This window comes from Lethenteron reissneri, chromosome 58, assembly GCF_015708825.2.
Source record: "Lethenteron reissneri isolate LAM-NWPU_2019-01 chromosome 58, ASM1570882v1, whole genome shotgun sequence".
Lineage (NCBI taxonomy): Eukaryota > Metazoa > Chordata > Hyperoartia > Petromyzontiformes > Petromyzontidae > Lethenteron > Lethenteron reissneri.
The window spans coordinates 10,220,816-10,243,171 of record NC_083836.1 but is presented as its reverse complement, the minus strand read 5'-3'; the positions used below and the strand labels follow the sequence as shown (position 1 = coordinate 10,243,171).

Genomic DNA, 22,356 nt, shown 5'->3' with positions numbered 1-22,356 from the left:
TAAGACTTACCCTGTATCACTGTTTTTAGTATATAATCAGATTATTATTGCTGAACTTAACATTGACTTGAAAGTATGTTTGTAAAGGATATCAGTGGTGCCGGCTCAGGGCTCTAGTATTTCATGACAAAGCACTTCCTAAACATTTTATATGAGGTGAGTTTACTGACAAGTATTGGAAATATCAACTTAACGAGACTTATTAAACCTCATTACTGCATTGCCCATCACTTTGTCGAGAAAATAAAAATTGCATCAAGGGTAATGGTACATCTTCTTGGTTCTTTCGGTAAAATCACGTAGAAGGGAAATAATAAAATAATAAAAATTTTACATTATAAAATACAATTCTCACGACATTTCGGCCACAACGCAAGCAGCCGTCCTCAGGTGAAGAACAGGTCTGTCGGAAAGACAGCGTCTGAATGAACACCACGACGCTTGGCAGCGTATATTTAAGCTGGGTTAGAGAGGGAAGGGTGCTGCAAATTCCTTTGTCAAGGCGCCCTTTCCCCTCTAACCCAGCTTAAATATACGCTGCGAAGCTTGGTGGTGTTCATTCAGACGCTGTCTTTCCGAAAGACCCGTTCTTCACCTGAGGACGGCTGCTTGCGTTGTGGCCGAAACGTCGTGAGCATTGTATTTTATTATGTTTTATTATTTTATTATTTCCCTTCTACGTGACTTTACCGAAAGAACCATGAAGATGAATCCCTGCAGTCACGAAAGCTTTAAATCGAAATTTAAGGGTAATGGTATATGTAACATGGCGCACTCCACAATGGAAGAGCAGCATTAACTAGATATCTTCACCGTGTGGGTTACCTTTTTTCTCGCAGTGTTTTCCAGTGTAGGAGGAAGGACACTGGCACACAAGCACGCCATCCTCTACTGTGCACGTGCCTCCATTCTCACAAGGATTCGAAGCACACAGGTCCACTGTAAAACACATCATTGTTAAATACCTTGGAATCAACCACGGTGCTTTCCCGTCGTACAATATAATACATATTACATTGCAATGTATTGTTGCACTGACTGCACAGGCTTCCAGCTTCACAAAGGATTCAATTCACAATCCTATTGCTAATGCACAAAGCACTTAACTACCTCGCCCCAGCCTACATCAGAGACATGCTATACCCATGTCCCCTCAATGTTTCTATTCCATTCTCGCAAGTAGGAGCAATATTTTCAGGAGCTCAATGCCAATGTCGAGGTCTGCGAACCACAAGTGGGCTTCAGGAGAGTTCGTGTAGTTGCGCTGTTCCTCCACTGAAGGAGGGCAGACCACAGTGACCTACGATAAGATCCACAGTTTGGATTGCATGGCCATGGTTCCAATGTGGCGGCTTGTCTTTTATGTTCCCTGTTGAAGGTGGCGAGGAGGCCACGTTGAGGGTGGTAGATGGCAGCAACAAGTGTGCAACCATTTATTGTGTCACTCGCCATCAACACACTGTCATCAACGTGCGCTTCTTGTAAGGCGATGCCGTAAACTTTGTTTTCCTTCAGGTTGATGGCCAGGAAGTTACATTCAGGTCTTGAGAGTCCTTCAATATACAGTTGGTTTCACTTGAAGACGTCATCCGATTGGTTTCTGGCCCTTAGAAGAGCCTTTCTTGGCATTTATCTCTGTTCATTATATCTGGATTCGAATTAATGACGTCCATTTCGCCAAGATGACGGCATTAGTTGTGTTTAAGGTCTCTACAATCTGGGGATGTAGATCTTGTCAGCATTCCCCGACCGAGATGTTCTCCATGTAGCAGCCCCCAGACTGTGGAACTCTCTCCCACGAGATAACAGGTTCTCCGAGTCTTTGGACATTTCTAAAGCGTGTCTTCAATGTAATCTATACAATTCCACTTATTCAACTTTTCGTTAATTCAACAAATGGCTTTATCATTTATTTTTATTAATTTCCCATATCTCAGTGTTTAATTCCATGGGTTATTGTCATGCGGGGTGTCTGAAAGGTAATTGGGATAGGAAGTGCAACGTGGTCCTTTTCCCTAAGGTCACCATCAAAATAAATTTGCGCAAATGTGACTGACTGACGGGCAAAGCTTTACTGCTGAAAATTCCTATTATTGAAATATCAATCCTCCATATGGACACAGAGAGAGGTACTGTTGATAAATTTTCATGTTAATCAAGTTCAGCCGACAGAGTAGGAATCTATCCGCAGATTCTGACAATCACTGTTACTGGATAAGGGGTCCAGAGATAACTGCAGGGAATTACCAAGGCACGGCTACTTCATTAAGGTGAAGATAAAATGTCCTATAATATGAATTGAAAATAAACTGGCTATTGCGTGTATTGTTCAGGTCCAAATGTCATACATGAAAATTAACCACAAAATAAATAAGGTCATGTGAATTTAATCCGGTGGAAGAGATCATCTCAATAGACTCGATAATGAATACAAGAATTTAATTATCTGGAACAATTGTTTGCTGCTGATGACAATGATGATGGAGAATTGATGGTTATGGTAAAGATGATAATTATGAAATATATATATTATATGTTTAAGTTTTAATGATGAGATGTATTCATATTACCAATTCTAAAATGTTTATTGTTTTACAAATTATTCATAACATTTCTCACAATATTTGATGAGGAACACTCTTGTTGAGAATTTTAGTTCCTTCTCCCCCATCCATTTTAGTTTTATTCACAAATTGAATAATCAAGTAGCCAATTAAGCAGCTTTGGGCACAAAGCAACATCCTAGATGATTGAGTTGATGGAGACAAAGCACACATTTAAAAACATACCCAGAATCTCGCAGAGGGCCCCGTTGTGCGTTGCTGGACATTTGCACTCAAATTTGTCATTCGTTACCATGCAGGTTCCTCCATTCTGGCAGGGGTTTGACGCACATGGGTCCACTGCAAGAGAGGCATTGTGAATTTGCAATTCAACTCCAACGTTGACAATGCCAGAACACAAAGCCACCAATTTTTATTTCAAGGCAGTGTTGTTGATGAATGCTTTGAGGTTTTATTATTTGTGCTTGTGCACTATTGCCAACACATCACTAGCAACATTACCAGGTAGTTAGTCTCATTTTAACGTACGTCAGGTGGAGCTGCAGTTGGATGCTTACACAATCTCTATTCCGCACTGCTAGTGAGCAGCATACTCTTCAGGAGCCTACAGGCTCCACGTTGTTAATATTACATTGGTTTGTCCGTGTGAGTACAGTTCACATATCATCACGAAAACTACAAAGCTCCGAAACCAATCGCTATAAACCCACATAACTCACCATTACCAATGCCCAGATATGCATAGTTTCTGACAAGATGTACAGTAAAATACTTTCAAAAAGCAATGTTTGTGGAATATAACATTGTCCTGCTTACCAGTGCGATGACCACGTGTGTATTAAAAGGTGAGGGTGTGTGATCACCAAACGTGCATGTCTGTGTTTGCATGTGTAGTGACATAGAACGGTCACTACTGTGTCGGCCCGTACGAGGGCTGGGGGCCCCAAGGGGGTGCCTGGGGGGTCACGTGGTGGAGGGATCCGGACCTTCCCAGAGGTGGGGGAAGGGAGGCGTGGCCTGGACAGAGCCAGCCACGCCTGGGCGGAGCCGGCCACGCCAAAGCAGATATAAGCGTGGTGTGAACGCAGAGCGAGGCTTTTGTACTGTACTCCGAAGTGAAGACATCATCGGTCGTCAAGTCCCGAGTCGTCGTCCTGGGCCAGGCAGGCCGTTGCCTGCCTGGTCAGTCTGTGTCGCGTTCCAGAGTGTTAGTGAGTTGAGGGAGGTGGTCACCACCTCATGTACAGTGTTATATTACTTACCGTTTAATAAATAGTGTTGCCTCCAAGCTGCGTGTGTGTGCACCTAATTCGAACCTACTACATTTGGCGTCAGAAGTTGTGGAAATATAAATATTGCTAGGTGTTATCCTAGGGAAGTAAAATGGGAAGACGAAAAACAAATACAAAACTCATCTGGACGCCTTCGTACGACGGGGATGGTGTGACGACCATCCTTCGGACAGCCCCGGGGATGGCAGCCCCGGTGACAGAGAGAGAGAGATGGCGCTGCACGCGGAGCGGCGGGACTGGCATCGGGAACGGAGCGATGGAGCCGCGGGGAGAGACCCACAGACTCACCACACAGAGACCCATAGACTCACCACACAGAGACCCACAGACTCACCACACACAGAGACCCACAGACTCACCGCACAGAGACCCACAGACACCGTCGTCTCTGCGGGGGCTGGCGGGGGAGGCCCGGGCATGCGGGCCACGCGGTGGGGCCGCCAACTCGGCGGCTGATCGTGGCGCTGTTCCCTCCAACTCGAGGGCTGGTCGGGGCGCGGTTCCCGCCAAAACGCCGCTCCCGCCAACTCGAGGGCTGGTCGGGGCGCGGTTCCTGCCAAAATGCCGCTCCCGCCAACTCGAGGGCTGGTCGGGGCGCGGTTCCCGCCAAAACGCCGCTCCCGCCAACTCGAGGGCTGGTCGGGGCGCGGTTCCCGCCCTAAAACGCCGCTCCTGCTGCCGAAATGCCGCTCCCGCCGACATCAACGCCTGCAGAGGGGGAGTTCCAGTCTTCTGCTCGAGCGCGAGAGGGTGGATGGGTTCGCAAGAGCAGGCCGTATTCACCATGCAAGATTCTTCGGGGCGTCCCAGTGCTCCACCTTGCCGCTCTACGCTATTCATGGTTGCCAGGCGAGTCGTGACATGACAAGCACCCGGCCCCAAGGAAAATAATAATATCTTCACCCATCTTACGTGCGCCAGGTTGCGATCGCGGGTGTTTTTTTTTACTCGCTGGTTTGCGGAGCGTGTTCGTCCGGTTGTGTGCGTGATAAATTGACGCAGCTTCCATGCGGGTGTCTGCTTGTAACAGTGTTGTTAAATACGGCGTCGAGATCGGTATCTTCTGGGTGTAGTTAATGATTAATTCGTTGTTTGGTGTCCCGAGCTCCGTTGATATCCTGTAGGTTGCCGTGTTAATGACTCGTGTTGTTACGTCGTTTTTTTGCGAAATCGCCATTGTTATTGTGTATACTGTATGGAGTTTCGCTCGTGATTGTCACGCGTAACTGTCAGAAACTTTGATCGTCATTGTTGCCAATGTACAGACCGTATGGAGCTTTGCTGGAAATTGTTAACAGTGTATGGACTATTGGGTACTTGCTTGTGATTATTTACTATGTACGGATTGTCTGGAGTATTGATTGTGTGTGTTGCCATGTGGGGACTGGATGCAGCATTGCGCCAAATGATTGACTGTACGAACTTCGTATACTGCATATACTGTATTAATCGATTCGGCGATTCTTGGGGTTTGTGTCTAGTTTTTTTGCTCTCAAAATTCGAATGCCCTGAGTCCCATGGTTAGTGTTGAAGGGGATTTTGAAATGACAGGTTCGGTTTGTTTCAAACTCACTGGTTGGTTCCTGTCCGTTGTTGCACAGATGATGTCTTTTGTGCGGGAATGCCCCTTGTGTTCTACATGGACCGGGGGTGCGTTTCCATTAATTGCCGTCAAATTGCGTTGCTCTCTCCACTCGGTTGGTACAGCTGCATGCTGCAATGCGAGTCTCGGAGATGATGTGTACGGATACGGAATGTGAGGTGTATTGCTGTGACCATTGAATATTCGGGATCGTCACAAATTGTGCGTACCTGTTCGGCATTGGATCAGTTCTGTGGGGGATCATAATTCAAATTGTATGTGTTGTGATGGTGTTAAATTGCGATGGTGACATGCTGCCAGGTATTTGGAATTGTGGTGCTGGCTGTCACTTATCTTGGGGCGCAGATCCTGACCAGGATGGCCCAGTGAGAGTTGCGTGTCTAACACGAACATTGTGGTCCCGTCATGCTGTGTCTGACGGCTTGACCTGACAGCCCGGAGATCGAGACACTCCGTGGCTTGTCTAGCCTAGTGGGCTGTGCGCTCACATGGCTCAGAGAGTGTGGTCCCATCATGCTGTGTCTGACGGCTTGACCTGACAGCCCGGAGATCGAGACACTCCGTGGTTTGTCTAGCCTAGTGGGCTGTGCGCTCACATGGCTTAGAGAGTGTGGTCCCGTCATGCTGTGTCTGACAGCTTGACCTGACAGCCCGGAGATCGAGACACTCCGTGACTTGTCTAGCCTAGTGGGCTGTGCGCTCACATGGCTCAGAGAGTGTGGTCCCATCATGCTGTGTCTGATGGCTTGACCTGACTGCCCGGAGAGTGAGACACTCCGAGGCGCGTTGAAAAAGTGGGCTGGAGATTCGTAGTGTTCAGGTGGAGTTGTCCCGTTACGTTGGGACTGTATCCCTCAGTTGTTAGGGTGCATGTTGTGCAGTGAGTGAACGATGGGTCGTCTCAGCTCGGTCGGTACAGCTATATGCTGCGATGCGAGTCTTGGAGAGAGACTGGGTTAAAATCCCCCCGATATGGCCGACGCGTGCTACTGGTTGTGACGCCGCGTCGGAAAGGCGGTGGGGTTGTAACATGAAAATTCCCCCCCGATATGGTTGACGCGTGCTACTGGTTGTGACGCCACGTCGGAAAGGCGGTGGGGTGGTAACATGGAAATTCCCCCCCGATATGGCCGAAGCGCGCTACTGGTTGTGATGCCGCGTCGGAAAGGCGGTGGGGTGCTAACATGGAAATTCCCCCCCGATATGGCCGACGCATGGTACTGGTTGTGACGCCGCGTCGGAAAGGCGGTGGGGTGCTAACATGGAAATTCCCCCTATGATATGGCCGACGCGTGCTACTGGTTGTGACGCCGCGTCGGAAAGGCGGTGGGGTTGTAACATGGAAATTCCCCCCCCGATATGGCCGAAGCGCGCTACTGGTTGTGATGCCGCGTCGGAAAGGCGGTGGGGTGCTAACATGGAAATTCCCCCCCGATATGGCCGACGCGTGGTACTGGTTGTGACGCTGCGTCGGAAAGGCGGTGGGGTGGTAACATGGAAATTCCTCCCCCGATATGGCCGACGCATGCTACTGGTTGTGACGCCGCGTCGGAAAAGCGGTGGGGTTGTAACATGGAAATTCCCCCCCCGATATGGCCGACGCGTGGTACTGGTTGTGACGCCGCGTCGGAAAGGCGGTGGGGTGGTAACATGGAAATTCCCCCCCCGATATGGCCGACGTGCGCGGGTTTTAGGATGGAGACGCCATGTCGGAAAGGCGGGGAGGGTGCTATTGGGTGACTGTCATGTCCGAAGAGCGGAGGCGAGTGTTCGTTGAGTGATGCCTCAGGAGGGTTTGGTTCTCGTCACAGGAGGCAGTATCTACCTGGCACCTTGGAGTCGCCGGTTATGCCGACCGGCTACGGACTGGGGGGGGAGGGAGTGGAGCATGCGTCAGCTACTCCTGCTCCTCCTGTTCTTGACTCCTGGGGGGAGGGGCCGTGCCCTTTGGGCCGCTTCTGGTTCCCCAGGCCCGGCCACATGGACTCGTTGAAGACTGGCTGCTCTACATGCCTCTTAGACTCCTTGCTCATTGCCTATGCCGTCGTTCCAATGGCCACACTCACATGTCGGTGCATGAGTGATTCTCACGGGGAGGCTAGAGCGTAAGTGGGTTAGCCAGTTTTCATGTATATTTGTTGTTAATTCCCCATTTTCTATGCGGTTTCCTTCCTTTCACCCTCGTCGATTCTGTGTATATTACGTGATTGTATTTCTTATCGGTCGTCGGTTATTTATTGATGTTGCTGGTTCGGAGGCACACCTTTTCGATGTTTCACAGTTGTGTTACAGCCGGGGACGGCTGTGTGTTTATACAGGGGGGGGTGATGTAGTGACATAGAACGGTCACTACTGTGTCAGCCCGTACGAGGGCTGGGGGCCCCAAGGGGGTGCCTGGGGGGTCACGTGGTGGAGGGATCCGGACCTTCCCAGAGGTGGGGGAAGGGAGGCGTGGCCTGGACAGAGCCAGCCACGCCTGGGCGGAGCCGGCCACGCCTGGGCGGAGCCGGCCACGCCAAAGCAGATATAAGCGTGGTGTGAACGCAGAGCGAGGCTGTTGTACTGTACTCCGAAGTGAAGACATCATCGGTCGTCAAGTCCCGAGTCGTCGTCCTGGGCCAGGCAGGCCGTTGCCTGCCTGGTCCAGTCTATGTCGCGTTCCAGAGTGTTAGTGAGTTGAGGGAGGTGGTCACCACCTCATGTACAGTGTTATATTACTTACCGTTTAATAAATAGTGTTGCCTCCAAGCCGCGTGTGTGTGCACCTAATTCGAACCTACTACACATGTTTCCATGCGTCTATTTCTTTGTACATTAGATTACCCTTACAAAACATGGGCTCCCTGAATGGACTGGCATTTCAGTTTGTTACTGCAGCACGAGGTAAGAGTTGCTATTTTGTGGCTTTAGACTAGATCAGTACTCTTAGAAAAGACAAAGTTGGCAACAGCCTTAAAGAGACAGCCTGGTTTGTGTCTGGTACTCGCAGCACATGTCATCGATTTATCAACCAATTACTTATGCACGTGTAAAAGTTGCCAGATGTTTGTGAGGCCATTGTTTTATATTGAGATTTTAATAATTTACTGCAGCAGTCCCCAACCTTTTTGGCATTTCGTGGAAGACAATCTTTTCACGGACGGATGGGGACAGACGGGGACGGGGGGGTTCATCATTGGGTCTTTCCACCTTTTGTGGGCTTACCAAAACTGTGACTGAGACAAGTGCGCAGTGCGGGAAAGAGGCGCGGACGGAAATGGTCATTAAAATAATGGGGGTGGGCCACGCGCGGACTCACTGCTCACCTCCTGCTATGCAGCCCGGTTCCTAACAGGCCACGAACCGGTACCGGTCCGTGGCCCGGGAGTTGGGGACCCCTGATTTACTGTATTCATGACAATGAGATTTTTATATCTATCGAGAAATGTTGTTTGTGAGCAGAATTTGTACGTTGCAGTTAAACATGCAGAAGCCACACGGATCCACTCACGTGAAATTTCACAATTCGTTCCATTGTAGTTGGGAGGACAGGTGCACTCGTACTCAACGCCATTCATTAAGCAGGTGCCTCCATTCTGACAAGGGGATGAGGCACATGGATCGGCTGCAAAAGACAACATTGGGACTTACACAGCATGGCCTGGAATTACCGTGTCAAAAACAGGCCCGGATTACGTAGATTATGAAATATACATTTAAAATCAGCAATGCATTTCAATGTTAAAAAGGTAAATTTGCATCTGAAAAGGATTCCCTATCAAGTGTTGCTTACCAATTATTTAAAGCTATTAAGTACATTTCACGTGATGAGGGTCATGCTTTACCAGGGAAGTCATTTTCGACTTTATTCAAATTTGGCCTCATTGTATCACTCCCAAAGAGATTAGTGGTGAGTCAATCCCTGGTCTAGATTTCCTGCACCATCGATAAGCACAGTTGGCTACGTACGGTGCGGAAGAAGTTTAACGTACATATGTAGTGGCATAACGCGCGCAGGGTGGCAAACAGTGGATCCATTCACGTGCAGGGTTGCAAACAGCGGATGCATTCACGCGTGGGGTTTGCAAACAGTGGGTGCATTTCAGGGCGACCAAGTGCAAGCGTTAGGACATGGAACAGCCGCCAGAGAGGCACCAGCAATTATGGGGAGAAGCGGTGATTGGCCGGGTGCATTTGGGGACAGGCAGGTGCAAGCGTGGGAACACGGGGTAGGTGCCGGCGAGATGGGAGATGGAAACGATAAGAGAGACAAAGAGAGCAAGTGCACGTGGTGCCGCCGAGGCGCCGGCTTAATGGGGGCAACTGAGGACCCTTAATGAGGAGGGGGATATAAGGGGTGTGCAAAGCAACACAGTGAGTCGGTTGGAGCTGAAGAATCGAGGACAGGAAGCCTGGCACCTCGCCCTCCACACCTCGTCCTCCCCAGCGGTGTTGGCTGAACCCCCACTGGGGGCACGGACGAGGTAGGAGGTGTGAGAGAAGGCTAACAGGCTAGCAGAGTATTCATTAACAGGCTAGCGGAGTATTAAGTGACAGGCTAGCGGAGCAAGAGAGAGAGTTGGAACAAGAGTGCGTGGTGTTAAGTGTGAGGAGCATCCGTGTGGGATGCGACGAAATAAAGTAACACAGGAGAAAAGCTGAAAGTGTCAGCGTGAATACACCACTACACATATGTAATTGGTTCGATTGTAGCGCACACTCAACTTGGAGGCAACACTATTTATTAACGCATAACAACCAACTGGAACATGATACACAGGGTGGTGACCACCGTTACTCATCTCACTAACACTCGGGGAATACTACACAGCGTGACCAGGGCAGAGGACGAGCTGCCTGGTCACGGACGAAGGTCGGAGACTTCCAAGACCGCTGATGGCATCTTCATCCCGGGGTTGAACAGCCCAGCTCTCTGTTCACACCCCGCTTGTAACTCCCGCGGCGTGGCCGGCTCAGCCCCAGGCCACGCCCCACTTCTCGATCCTTTGAGAAGGTCCGGGCCCCCACCACGTGACCCCCAAGCTCCCCCCTGGGGCCCCTAACCCCCCTGTATCGGGTCACGTGTCCTGTTGGGTTCACGCAGAGTGTTTTGGCCTGACACGACCCCTGTGACACCCGCCTACAGCACCCATACCGAGCCAACACAGTAATGACGTCATATATGGCTACGCTCGTACAGTCCTAACACAGTAGTGACGTCGTATGTCACTACACATACAAACTCAGAGTAACAACTGTGAGTCAGGTGCTGTTCTCAAGTTACTGCAGGGTGGCTCTCTTCATTGATTATTGTTTAGAATAAAAACCCTAATCTTCCTACCAGCAGAACGCACTTAAAAAGTCAGAGATTGTTTACGTAAAATTTATCAAGCGAGCTATGGTTCGTGATTCTTACCGGCAAAACAGCCGATGGTGAAATTGCTGACGGTACACACTTCCTCTTCAATACAACTATATCTGTTGCATACCAACGTCTCTGTTTTCAGACATTTGCATGACTGTTCACAGGCGGATGTGTAGAACTGTTCCCCAACCTTCATTATGCACAAAGGGGCAAACACACACATACACGTTTTTCAACATTACACACGTGAAAATGTGCAAGATAATGGATTTGGTGTACAGACTTACAATTTTAGATCACAAATGAACGTTGTTAATCGACTTCAGCACATCACTCCACAAACTTGCATGAATACACGTAGGGTAGCAGAGAATATTAACATTCATGACAACAAATTAGGGCACAGCTGGTTCTTGTCAATAATTGTATCATTTAAGTCTCTCATACATATCACGCATTTATTCTAAACACACACCTCACAATGCAATGTGTTTCGTGCCCAGAACGCTCAACGTATGAAACATTTCTGCAAAATGAGTGAAACGTGAACCACCAGAAAACATGGAATACTTCCGAATAACAGCGTTCCTTGATGTCCACACGTCATTCAGGTTCAGACTGCGGATCCCATCACACACAGATGGAACTTGTCTAGCTTCACATTGGCCTGGTCAGTGCAGCAATCAGTGGGAGGCAGTCATAGCAAGATTCACCAAGGTGAATTTCACAGCTTAATATTTAAAAGAGCAGGAATGGGGACTTTACTGTATCTGAGTGTATAGTATATATAGAGTATACGCCACATGGTTTATCCATTCTTTGTTTGTATCATTACCTCGTGATAGGACTTCTCATAGAGGCAGCCGCACTGGGTGTAGGGGACGCAGTCGAAGCCGCTCATCACGAACCCGGGCAAGCACTGGCAGCCCTCCACGTCGGGGAGCTCGCAGTTCGAAGAAGCGGCCAAGTCTCCACAGGTGGACGGGCAGGCGGACATGCGCTCGACGTAGACGCTGTTTGGAGGGCACGCCGGTTCTGCGTATGCACACACACACACGCACGTACCAATGCATACATGGGGCAACATACGTAAAGGCCCCAGCCATGTGTATGACTTTATGATGTAATATTAATTTGTAGCCCTTCGTCAATGCACTGCCGGATGAAGGCCTCCCCATGATGTGTGGGTCATGCGTGTTGTTGACCATACTTCACCACCCTCCAAAATATACTACGCACTATTATGAGCAGCGCATTGTCTGTAATAAAATTACAAAGGGTCTATTTGTTTAAAGTACAACACAACTTTTTTGGCGATCAGCCAATAGGCCAATGTTTTCCAGAAATATTTCCATTTTAAGCAGACATCGGTGATTCATCTCACCACAGCCCGTGTGAATTCTCCAGTTGTTGGGAGTGATGCCCTCCTGTTGGCAGGCTGACGTGTAAACCTCCAGACTGCTGCAGAACAACTCCTTGTCTCCAATGTTTTCGCACAAGTCATACATGCAGTTCCTGAAAAACACATGATACATGCACTCATTATGCTTTGGTTCTTTCGGTAAAGTCACGTAGGTATAAAATATAAAATAAATTAAATCACGTTTTGGGCGCAACACAAGCGTCCGCCATCAGGTGGTTGTCCCACCTGATGATTTAATTTATTTTTTATTTTATACCTACGTGACTTTACCGAAAGAACCAAAGACTATCGATCCTTGCAGTCACGAAAACTTAAAATCTAGCATGCACCAATTACCATGAACAGGTCCCTGTGGGGTGGCTGGTAGGAACGAACAAATGAATGGCTATAATAAAATGAAATGGCAAAAAATGGCTGCCAATAATTTAATGTAAAAGCTTTAAATTTAAATGTTTCTATTTAAAAACATCAGGGAATGTAACATTGTTAAACATTAACTCCCTTTCACACACGCGGGGGTACGATACGAAGGGAGAGTTTGAGGCCTAGATCTAGGCTTTAGGCCTAGCTGTAGGCTTTAGGCCGCTGTGAGTTAATTTTTTATTTAAATGTTTTAATTAAAAACTATCTCAGGGAATTATAAGGGAATGTTACACTTGTTTAGCCAGGAAAGCCTCACTGAGTCTAAAGGTTTTTGTAGGGTCCTGCCAAGTGTTTGCAGTAGGGGGCGATGTTGCTACACCTAATCGGACATCGGACGGACGGACGATATAATCTATTGTAGGTTGGTTCACTTCGTTCCTACCAGTATTATTCTGCAAATACAGTTATGCACAAACTATCCTTATAGTACCTCCAACAAAAAATATCATTTGCGATTGTCGGTATGTAAACACGTAATTTTCAAACTTCATAAGAAAAATGTTTCATCCCTTTGTCATTTGTGGCCATGGTTAATATCAGTGGCGAGTGATACCTGAACCTGTCCTGGGCCACCCTTCACCAACCCACACCGACCAGCGCGGTGAAGTATGGTCAAGTAAAATCCATGATCAACAGGCCATGGGGAAGCCTTTTCCCAGTAGCGGATTCACAAAGGGCTGTATATGAATTAATGTAATTATATCAGCTAACTCAACTGAACCAGGTGTTTACAAGGCCCCATATTGTAAGTGCATTTTCCAACAAAAATTAAGACGATATTTAACTTCTCTTTCTCAGCTTGGAAGGGCAACTGACTGGCCATGATGTAACCCTGCTACATAGCCCTTTTGTACTCTCATTGATGAGGGTAGAGAGGTATCAATGCAGTCCCTTGAGTTGCAATATGGTGTCCATAGACGTATGATAACTACACAGCCGTTTGAACAGTGTGATTGAAATGTTGGACACATTTCTTATAGACTTGAGATGATTTACTGCCAGATATTGGACGAGTATTTTTGTTTATAATATAAGTTCTATAAGAGAAAGCGAAACGTTTAATTTTTAACGTGAATTTTTGAAAGACTTTATGGTAACACTGCCATGATTGATGTGCATTTTGTGCCGTCTTTGTAATTTTGAAAGTATTGGACACGTGGACGTGCAATAGTTTGTTGGCATGCTGCATCGAAGCAGCATGCTGCGTCCAAATAAACTAGCTTAGAAGACATTCAATAGACCTGGCGATTCCTCGGAGAGTGATGAAACTCGTACAGTAATTTCTTCATACTACCAAGGGTCTGTGGGTATAGCTTTAAAGTGTCTTTGAAGGATAATCTATTTAAGGAGCCGCTATTGGGTAATGGTGAGCACAATGGACTTGCAATCCAGAAGTTACCAGTTCAATACCATCTTCTGGCGTGGCAGTTCTCAAATCCCCCCCCACCGCCGCTGTCTAGCCAGCAGTGTTCAACAAAATCGATCGGCAGGTCACGTGTGGTGGGGTAAAGTGTGGGTACGCCCACCTCTTCCAACACATAGTTAACGTGGAAGAGTAGACCAAATACCCTCTAGAGTTCGCTGGAGTGGAGGCCCCTCCACCAGCAGTGGCGCGAGTGAGAATTTGCAGGGTTGTCACCACCTTTACATCTGTGGACACCCTGAATTTTAATTCTCATATACCACGTATTTAATGTAATACAATGCACCGCTCATCTCAGCTGTGGACGCACGTGTAATACGGGTCCCACGGGGCAGCGGTCCAGCACTGCACGAAAGGCCCAGCGGGATCATGGAACACTCCGCAGGAATTCTTGTTCTCCAGCTCTGCCCATTGCTCATCGCTGCAGCTGAGGTTGAGGTCATTCCGGGGTTCCTCAACGAGACGTTTCGACCTGTACTCACGATGCACAAGATTAAACGCCAATGCAAATTATCAGTGCACTCAAGCTGGGGTCATCGTAACGTGGAGGAACACCTTCTGCCGTGAATGCAGCGCCCGCTGTGATGTCACCGCCACACTGATTGCCGAGCCATGAAATTAGATTTAGTGATTTAATGGACATGTCATTATAAATCTGCTCATCTACAGAGGCCTAGATACACAGTGCAATTTTAATATATGCGAAATGCGAACCTAACGCCGCATTGTTAAAAGTTTGGGTGTATTATTAAAAATTATTAAGGATTATTGTTGTGTGTGGCACCCACAGCATTCCCGTGCGAACTTGGCAGCCACTATTAAGAGCTGTGCCCCACCCTGCCCGGCTACCTGCAGCAACGCAAGTCTCCCGGGTGGCTGCAACCAGCACTGTGCGGAGGGCTGTGTCTGTGACGACGGGTTTGTCCTCTCTGGAGACAAGTGTGTCCCCACATGGCAGTGCGGTTGCCTGGATAACAATGGCCACTACCATCCGGTGAGTTAAGCAAAAATGTGTACGTAAATCCCTATCCTAGGCTTTGTGTTTGATACAGGCCAACACAAATTTGAATCTTCCTTAATTAAAAATAGTCTAAAGCATTCATGTTTTTATTTATTTACTCGTCATCATAATAATAGCTAAAAGGTTAACTGAGATGTTTCTAAAGACATTGCATTTGTATCTCAGCTCGGGGAGAGCTGGTTTGAGTCCCACGACTGCAGCAAGCGCTGCATCTGTGTAAATCTTGGCGGCAATGTCAGCTGTGATGCCTAGGTCTGTAAGGACAATGAGATCTGCAGTTTGGAGGATGGCATCCTGGGCTGTCACACACAGGGTGAGTGCTCCCTGCGTGACTTTTCAGTCGACATATAATGCTCTGAAACATTGTTCTTCAGGTCCAGATGATCACACCCCAAAACTGTACACTAATTTATCCAGTGTAATGGTGTAAGGAGGATTAAACTAAATATGGATACTCTGGTTCTTTCGGTAAAGTCACGTAGGTAGAACAATGAAATATAATATATCACAACGTTTCGATCGCAACACAAGCAGTGGAACTGCTGAACCAGGAACACGTACACCAAGCCCTCAAGATGAATGGATATTCAGACCGCACAATCCGCAAAGCTGTGTCCCCAACCATGGGGAGACAACCATCTGAGGACCCAATCAAAACCATCACCTTGCCATACATAGCAGGTGTCACCAAAAATATTTCAAAAATCTTAAACAAACACAAGATCCAGGTCCGATTCAATACAGTACACAAAATCCGTGATTTGATCCCATCTGTGAAGCATGTCATTCCTGTCTACAACTAAGTTGTGTCTGCGGCAGCAGTTACATTGGGGAAATGAAACGACATGTCTCTGACCGTGTTCACGAACACAAGGCAGATTTGAAACACGGCAGAACCAATACTTCTGCCATGGCTGATCATTGTTATAACGCAGCGGGCTCGCACGATATTTTTGTTTCGAAACCAAGGTACCTGCAAACCTTCGGGCTACCATCAAAGATTTGTCCATGAAGCCATCCAGATTTCTAAACACAGAGACAATTTCAACCGAGAAGATGGGTATAAGCTGAGCACTCATTGGAAGTACGTTTTTAACCAAGCAAAGTCGTAACTTGCTGTGGTGCTTCCATTCTTCCCTGCCATTTGGCTGTAATCTCCGACTCTCTGAGTTGCATTGCCCTGTTAGGTGCCTCTGCATTAACGGACTGGTGTCTCACTAACAAGGCCACCTCTGCTCGCTTAGCCTCGATGTATCGATGGTTCTGGCTGTGTGATAGGCTGTGTCTCACTTGCGGTGGTTCTTTTGCGTGGACGCGCTTGCCTCTCACAGCGCAGTTGGCAGCTCCACAGCTTGTGTTACACATAGACATTAACTTGCTAATCCCCCTAATCTCTCTGCCTAATCTCTCCCATCAACATAGTGATAATCTCCCATTAACACTGCTGTTGTGCGCATATGCGGGGACGATACTCCTATGCGGCGACGGAAGCTCATTTCATGCTAATCTCTCTCTAATCTCTCTCTCCCTAATCTCCCCCATTAACACAACTAACGTGCTTGCGTCCGGGGATGGAATTCATTTCCAGCTCAGACCCCGCCTGCTTGCCCTTCGCCACATATATAACAGCTCTCTCACTGGTTCAGCAGTTACACTGCTGGATTATTCTTTATGCCTGAGGACGACCGCTTGTGTTGCGATCGAAACGTCGTGATATATTATTTTTGTTTTATATTAGATTTCTACCGATGGGACTTTACCAAAAGAACCAAAGAATATGGATTGCTGCAAGAAGTATAAATCTCACCTGAAAACGGGTGACTCGTACTGCTCAAAGAGGCTGCGTCGTTCATTGACTTCCCAGCTGTTGCCAAACACGTTCTCGGAAGTAACGAGCGATCCATCGGGAGTCTTGAATTCGTCACTCTTGTCCCCATTGTAATTCCCACACAGGCCACACACTTGGCCAGCATAAGAACTGGGAATGGTCACGTCTACATCACAAAAAAACCAACCTTCAACACTCGATTCTGTTGCACCACGTTCTACATATATATAGATCCTTAAAGGAAGCCACGCCCAAAAACAATAACAATGACAATTGTTTACCCCCCCCCCCCCACTGAAAAGAATCTTCACCTAGTTTTGATATTTAAAAAAAAGTATGAGGATCCTACACTGGGATGTTTCGCCAGTACCAATAATGAGTGATTCATAATCAGTTTATTTTGGGTTAGATAATCGTGCCAGTTGAAATGGCCAATTTGATTTCAGCTAAACCAATATTGACACGTTGGGTGGTGGGGGCTACAAAAAAATATATACCTCCACGATTTAACCCAAAACTAAATAATTATATATCGTGATACTGGTCATGGAAGCCTACGTATGAAATTAACCATTCATTCGTTTTTGGTCCATTGTGGGAGGAAACTACAGTACCTGGAGAAAATGCACATATTAAAGGGTATAGCACTCTACACTATGCACAGATTCAATCCATTCACTTAATCCAGTGAGTGGAAAACATCTATCTGTAGACTGATAGCATTTCTGTACTGCCTTTTACAACTATCTCACAGCCCTCACAACCATTCCCCTAATACACTGGGTATCCATGCTGGTTACCCATTCAAGTACTGACCAAGCTGAACTCTGCTCAGCTTCCAATTTCTGACGAGCTCAGCTGCATCTAGGGTGATTTGGTCGCGAGAAAAACAAATATTTCTTATTTCGTTAGCGACACACTCGGACCATGTGTTCTGGGCTATCCTCCACGAGTGCGGAGTCACAGAAGCACTTGAGACTTGAGTCACTTCACAGGTGTCACACACTTAATTAAAAAAGTCACTGCAGCTACGAGGTATGCATCTGCAAATATAAACGGTGTCATTTTGGCTTCATCTTCCTTTAATAAAGAGGTTTGCGAGCCATACATTATTTTGCATGTTTTAATTCCCAGCTGACGCCACGTATTAATGGCATTATTGGAAGTCACGAGCTGTAGAATTTGTTTGCAATATGTATTAACTGCATCACGTGATCAACGTAATCACTGACGAGCAGGAAGCGATGTACTTCTCCGGACTCTTTACCTGCGTGTGACTTGCGGTTGAATATGACAGTCAGGCCAGAGTCCGTCCTGAGCACCATCTTGCGGGAGGTGTGCACGATTTCAAGTCCCTCCATGGGATTTGATGGGGGCTTCGTTCTTACCCCATTCAGCTGCAGAGCAAGAACATAAGTGAGAATGTATAATGTGGTGGAGCGTTGGGAAACTGAACGGTGCTTTTGCACAGATGCTCATGGAGGCAGTGACATAGGCAGTAGTGGTGGAACCTATACTTAAGCAAGTGCAGTGTCCTCCCCTTAAATGTTTAGCCTGGTCAACTGCATATTCTAAACCATGGGGGAAATATATAATACGTAAGTAATTGCATAAAGGAAATATATATTTAAGTGTACAACAGCAATGAAAAGTACTCAAACAAGCATGGAGAAATGCACACTTGGAATTACACTGAGAAAGAGGTGCATGTGGATCAATGGTATAAATGCAAATCAGAGCCATTATTGACTAAAGGAAAGTAAGTGGGCTCAAGGCAGGACACTCCGACAGAGGGCCTTTTGGCCAAGGGATGGGAATGTGAACAAGATGGCAGCCAAAGGAGAGAATGTGCAAGAGGGAATGACCACTGTGGAGGTGAAGCAATGAGATCAGTGTGTGTGCAGGAGTGAGATGGACTGTGGCATCACAAGGCTGATGATGCCCAGCTCTGGTGTGATTCATAGAGCTCTGGTGTGATTCATATATCTGTGTCTTGGTGTGAAAACCCTCTCACAACGGGTAACACTCAAAGTCAGCAACCCACTCATTGTACTGCCATCTGCAGGCCACATGTTTGCTCGCGAATGGAGAGAACAACTTTGAGGCACGAGGAACCACAGACAAGTGGGACGGAAGCCAGGCGGTGGAGAACCGGTGCCAAATGAGCTCTGCGGTCCTCTATATATTAATTAATGAGTGTTTACACGTGGAAAGAAACTGGAGCACCTAGCGAAAACTCTCATCTATGAGAGGCAACGCTCTATCCCATAAAGAAAGAACAGATTGAGTCCACATTTTTTATGCACCGCATTCTCTCGGCGAGCTAGGGAATGGCACGTCAATGTCCACGGGAATGGGCGTTTCACAATATTTGTGCGATCCACCAACCCTCACCTCCAGTGATGGATTACAGGCATGCGCCACTACCACCTACCAGATCAATATGCATCTCTGCACAATCCACCAACTCTATCATGATCCATCAACCCTCGCTGGCGTCACATGTGTGTGACAACACACTCGGCACTCTATTTACATCACGTTCACATCTCCGTTTTCTTCTCCGTGTGATGTCATGATATCTCAGGGGTGTACGGGGAAACTCCTGCATACATCAGTAACTGACAATACGTTTCTAACAAAAAAATGTTTAATGGGAACAACGCCACACCTCGAAATCCTTTCTGTCGGTAAACTTGATCTGGAAGCCGTACACGTAAATGTACACTGCATCCAGTAAGGACACGCGGTGGTTGTGGTCGACACGCTTGTTTTTGCCGAGGATTCTGATGGGCAGGAGGTTTTTGTTGTCCCCACAGCTCTGCACCAGCGTGTATGTTTCACGACCCATGAAGTGGTACAGCCTCTTGTCAAAGGTCTGGTAATGTGGGTCCCCAGATATTGAACACGTGTTGTAACCTGGCACAAAGGGCAAAATTGTTTCCACATGGGTAACTTTTTTTATAGAATCAGAAATATTTATATATGCTGGAGGAATCCGATAAGCTATCAATATCTTTTACATATATGTCCAGTTGGGGGATGTAAGAATGTTACAATACATAAACATGATAGTATAAGTATAAGAAAGGTAAACAAATCATGCAAAAAATACACAGAGAAATCTCAGTGAGGGGAGGGGTAGGAGAGCGAGGGCAGCGAGGCAGTTAGTGTCAATACACAAAAATGTGTCCAATGCACGTTGAATGACTTGAGACACGTTTCTTGAGATGATTCTTTATTGTAAGACACGACCCCTTGAACAGGCAGACCCCAACTTCAGCAGCCCCCTAGCCTCTCGCCTTGTCCCCTTATATGCTGTGCATGGCCACACCCCTGCCCCATGGCCACGCCCCTTTCTGGAACCTTCTCGCTGGCCCCAGACCACGCCAAAAACAGGCTCCCGCCACGGACACCGCGATGCAGCTTGAATTTGGCGCCATTTTACCAACCAGTTCGTTGACTGGCGGAGAACGGGAGCACCACGTGAGGGAGGGTCTCCAATCGCTGCCTCCCACGTCATTGATATGCGACGGCGCTGCGCGGAAACATCAGCAGCCGGGAGCGGGGCAGGCATTCCAGCAGTGACTACCCATGTTGACGGCCTTCCGAGCAGAGGGAGGTGACTGGGGAGCCTTTCAACGGAGGTTCCTCACTCACCAAGAGATGTCGGGGTGGACCGATGCCGAGGCACTGCGCGCGCTCCCAGCGACTTTGGACGATGACACTCTGGCCACCTTCAGGTCGACTCCAAGGTCTGGCCGCTCCACACCATGCTGCGCTTCGGCTGATGGCCAGGGTCTACGGACCGCCGTCTGCCTGTCGCCACCACATCTACGCTCGCCGTAAGGGGGAGACGGAAACTCCTCTTGCCTACCGCACTGCACTTCTGGCTCTCGCTGACGCCGCTTTTCCTCGCATGGACGAAGAAGGCAAAGACGCAATGGTCACGGAGCAGCTTTTGGCATTGGCGCAGGACTTGGGTGTTCCCATCAACGCGGCAGATGAGGTTGATATATGCTCGTTGCGAGTTGCTACGAGCATCCACGCGCACGAAGTTCTTAAATGGAAACGGCCTGTCGTTGCCTGCGCCTCAGCCTCAGCTTCTGCCTCAGCCTCGGCGCCCAGTGAACCCCAAGGCGCTCTATCACAGGAGGAGGTCTTCGCCACGACACAGTCGGGGGACTGGAGGTTGGGAGGTCGGTCGCCCCAGCGCACGCCACGCAAGCTGGAGCAACCGAAATCAGCGACGGCCCTCGTCACATGTTACAACTGCGGCCTCCGAGGCCACGTTGCTTCTGGGTGCCGGGCTTCACGTCAGCGCGCTACAGGACCACGGCTGGACGACGCCCAAGGTCCCAAGTCCTCCCAACAGTCCCCGGCAAGTCGCGGCACCACACATGCTCGGCCCACTCACACTTTTCACACGAGTCACTGCGCCGTGCCTGATGGGCCACGGGATTCGGGTGCCTGTTCAGTGCGGGGAGGGGGGCTCGTACGGCTCGTACGGGAGCTCAGACCAGCCCAATGGTCTGAGCTGGCCCATAGGGTGGTGGCTGCGTCGGCCGGTTCGTCCGTGGCTACTGGGTCGATCGAGGGTGTTGAGGTTCGGGTTTTGGTCGACACGGGGGCGTCGGCAACGATCATTTCCGACCTTATTTACAATATTCTTCCCGTTCAATGTCGACCCTTACTCCCAGTAGACGTTCCATGTTATGCGGCAAATGGAGGTTCCTTGGGTATTGTGGGTCAGATTCGGGCGGGTATTTGCATTTGGGATATTAAATTGTCGGGACCAGTCTTGGTCTCATTGTCTCTTGCAGTCCCACGTTTATTGGGAACGGATTTTCTAGCTAAAATGCCGATCAAGATCCTCATTGATCAGGGTTGCATCGAGCTTCCCTCCGGCCACCGCATAGAATTTTTGTCCTCCCCTAGCAATCTACGCACGGCCTGTGCGACGGTGCAGGCGATGGTCACCCAGACGGTACGCGTACCGCCGGGGTCACAGATGTTAGTGCCCCTACGCTTGCGGAAATCTCTTGGTGTGGGTACAACGGAGCATGGTGTACTGTTAGGCCCGTCTAACGCAGCTGTCAGGGGTTTGGATTTGGCGGTGGCTCAGACGATGGTGCGGGGGGACAGAGACCCCTTCGTTGTGGTTTTAAATGTGGGGTCACGAGCAGCTGTGATTCCACAGGGTACCGTGCTCGCTCATGCAGCACCGGCACCCGTGGGAGAGCCGCTGATAGCGCATGTTGATACTGCTCCGGCTCCGCATCTGAAATCGGGGGGTGATCTAGGGTGGTTGGATTCACTGTGTTCTGGATCCAGTGACCTGTCTAGTTCACAGCTGGCGGCATTACGCGCCCTGTTGGTCGAATTTTCGGACGTTTTCAGCAAGCACAAATATGATATTGGTTGCACTGACCTAT

At 48.3% G+C, this 22,356-nt stretch overlaps 1 protein-coding gene across 6 annotated transcripts in view; it reads right to left on the bottom strand.

The window, feature by feature from the left end:
- The window catches only part of LOC133357581 (zonadhesin-like), a 159,356-nt gene that overhangs the window by 14,314 nt on the left and 122,686 nt on the right, over positions 1 to 22,356 (bottom strand). For all 6 annotated transcript variants that reach the window (XM_061575575.1, XM_061575569.1, XM_061575572.1 and 3 more), the window contains 10 exons: positions 19,593 to 19,840; positions 18,189 to 18,318; positions 16,901 to 17,087; positions 14,383 to 14,544; positions 12,188 to 12,318; positions 11,639 to 11,838; positions 10,855 to 10,993; positions 8,950 to 9,063; positions 2,790 to 2,903; positions 826 to 939 (listed from right to left, as the gene is read on the bottom strand). In XM_061575575.1, coding sequence (XP_061431559.1) covers positions 826 to 939; positions 2,790 to 2,903; positions 8,950 to 9,063; positions 10,855 to 10,993; positions 11,639 to 11,838; positions 12,188 to 12,318; positions 14,383 to 14,544; positions 16,901 to 17,087; positions 18,189 to 18,318; positions 19,593 to 19,840 — 1,539 coding nt within the window. The remainder of the gene's footprint in view (positions 1 to 825; positions 940 to 2,789; positions 2,904 to 8,949; positions 9,064 to 10,854; positions 10,994 to 11,638; positions 11,839 to 12,187; positions 12,319 to 14,382; positions 14,545 to 16,900; positions 17,088 to 18,188; positions 18,319 to 19,592; positions 19,841 to 22,356) is intronic.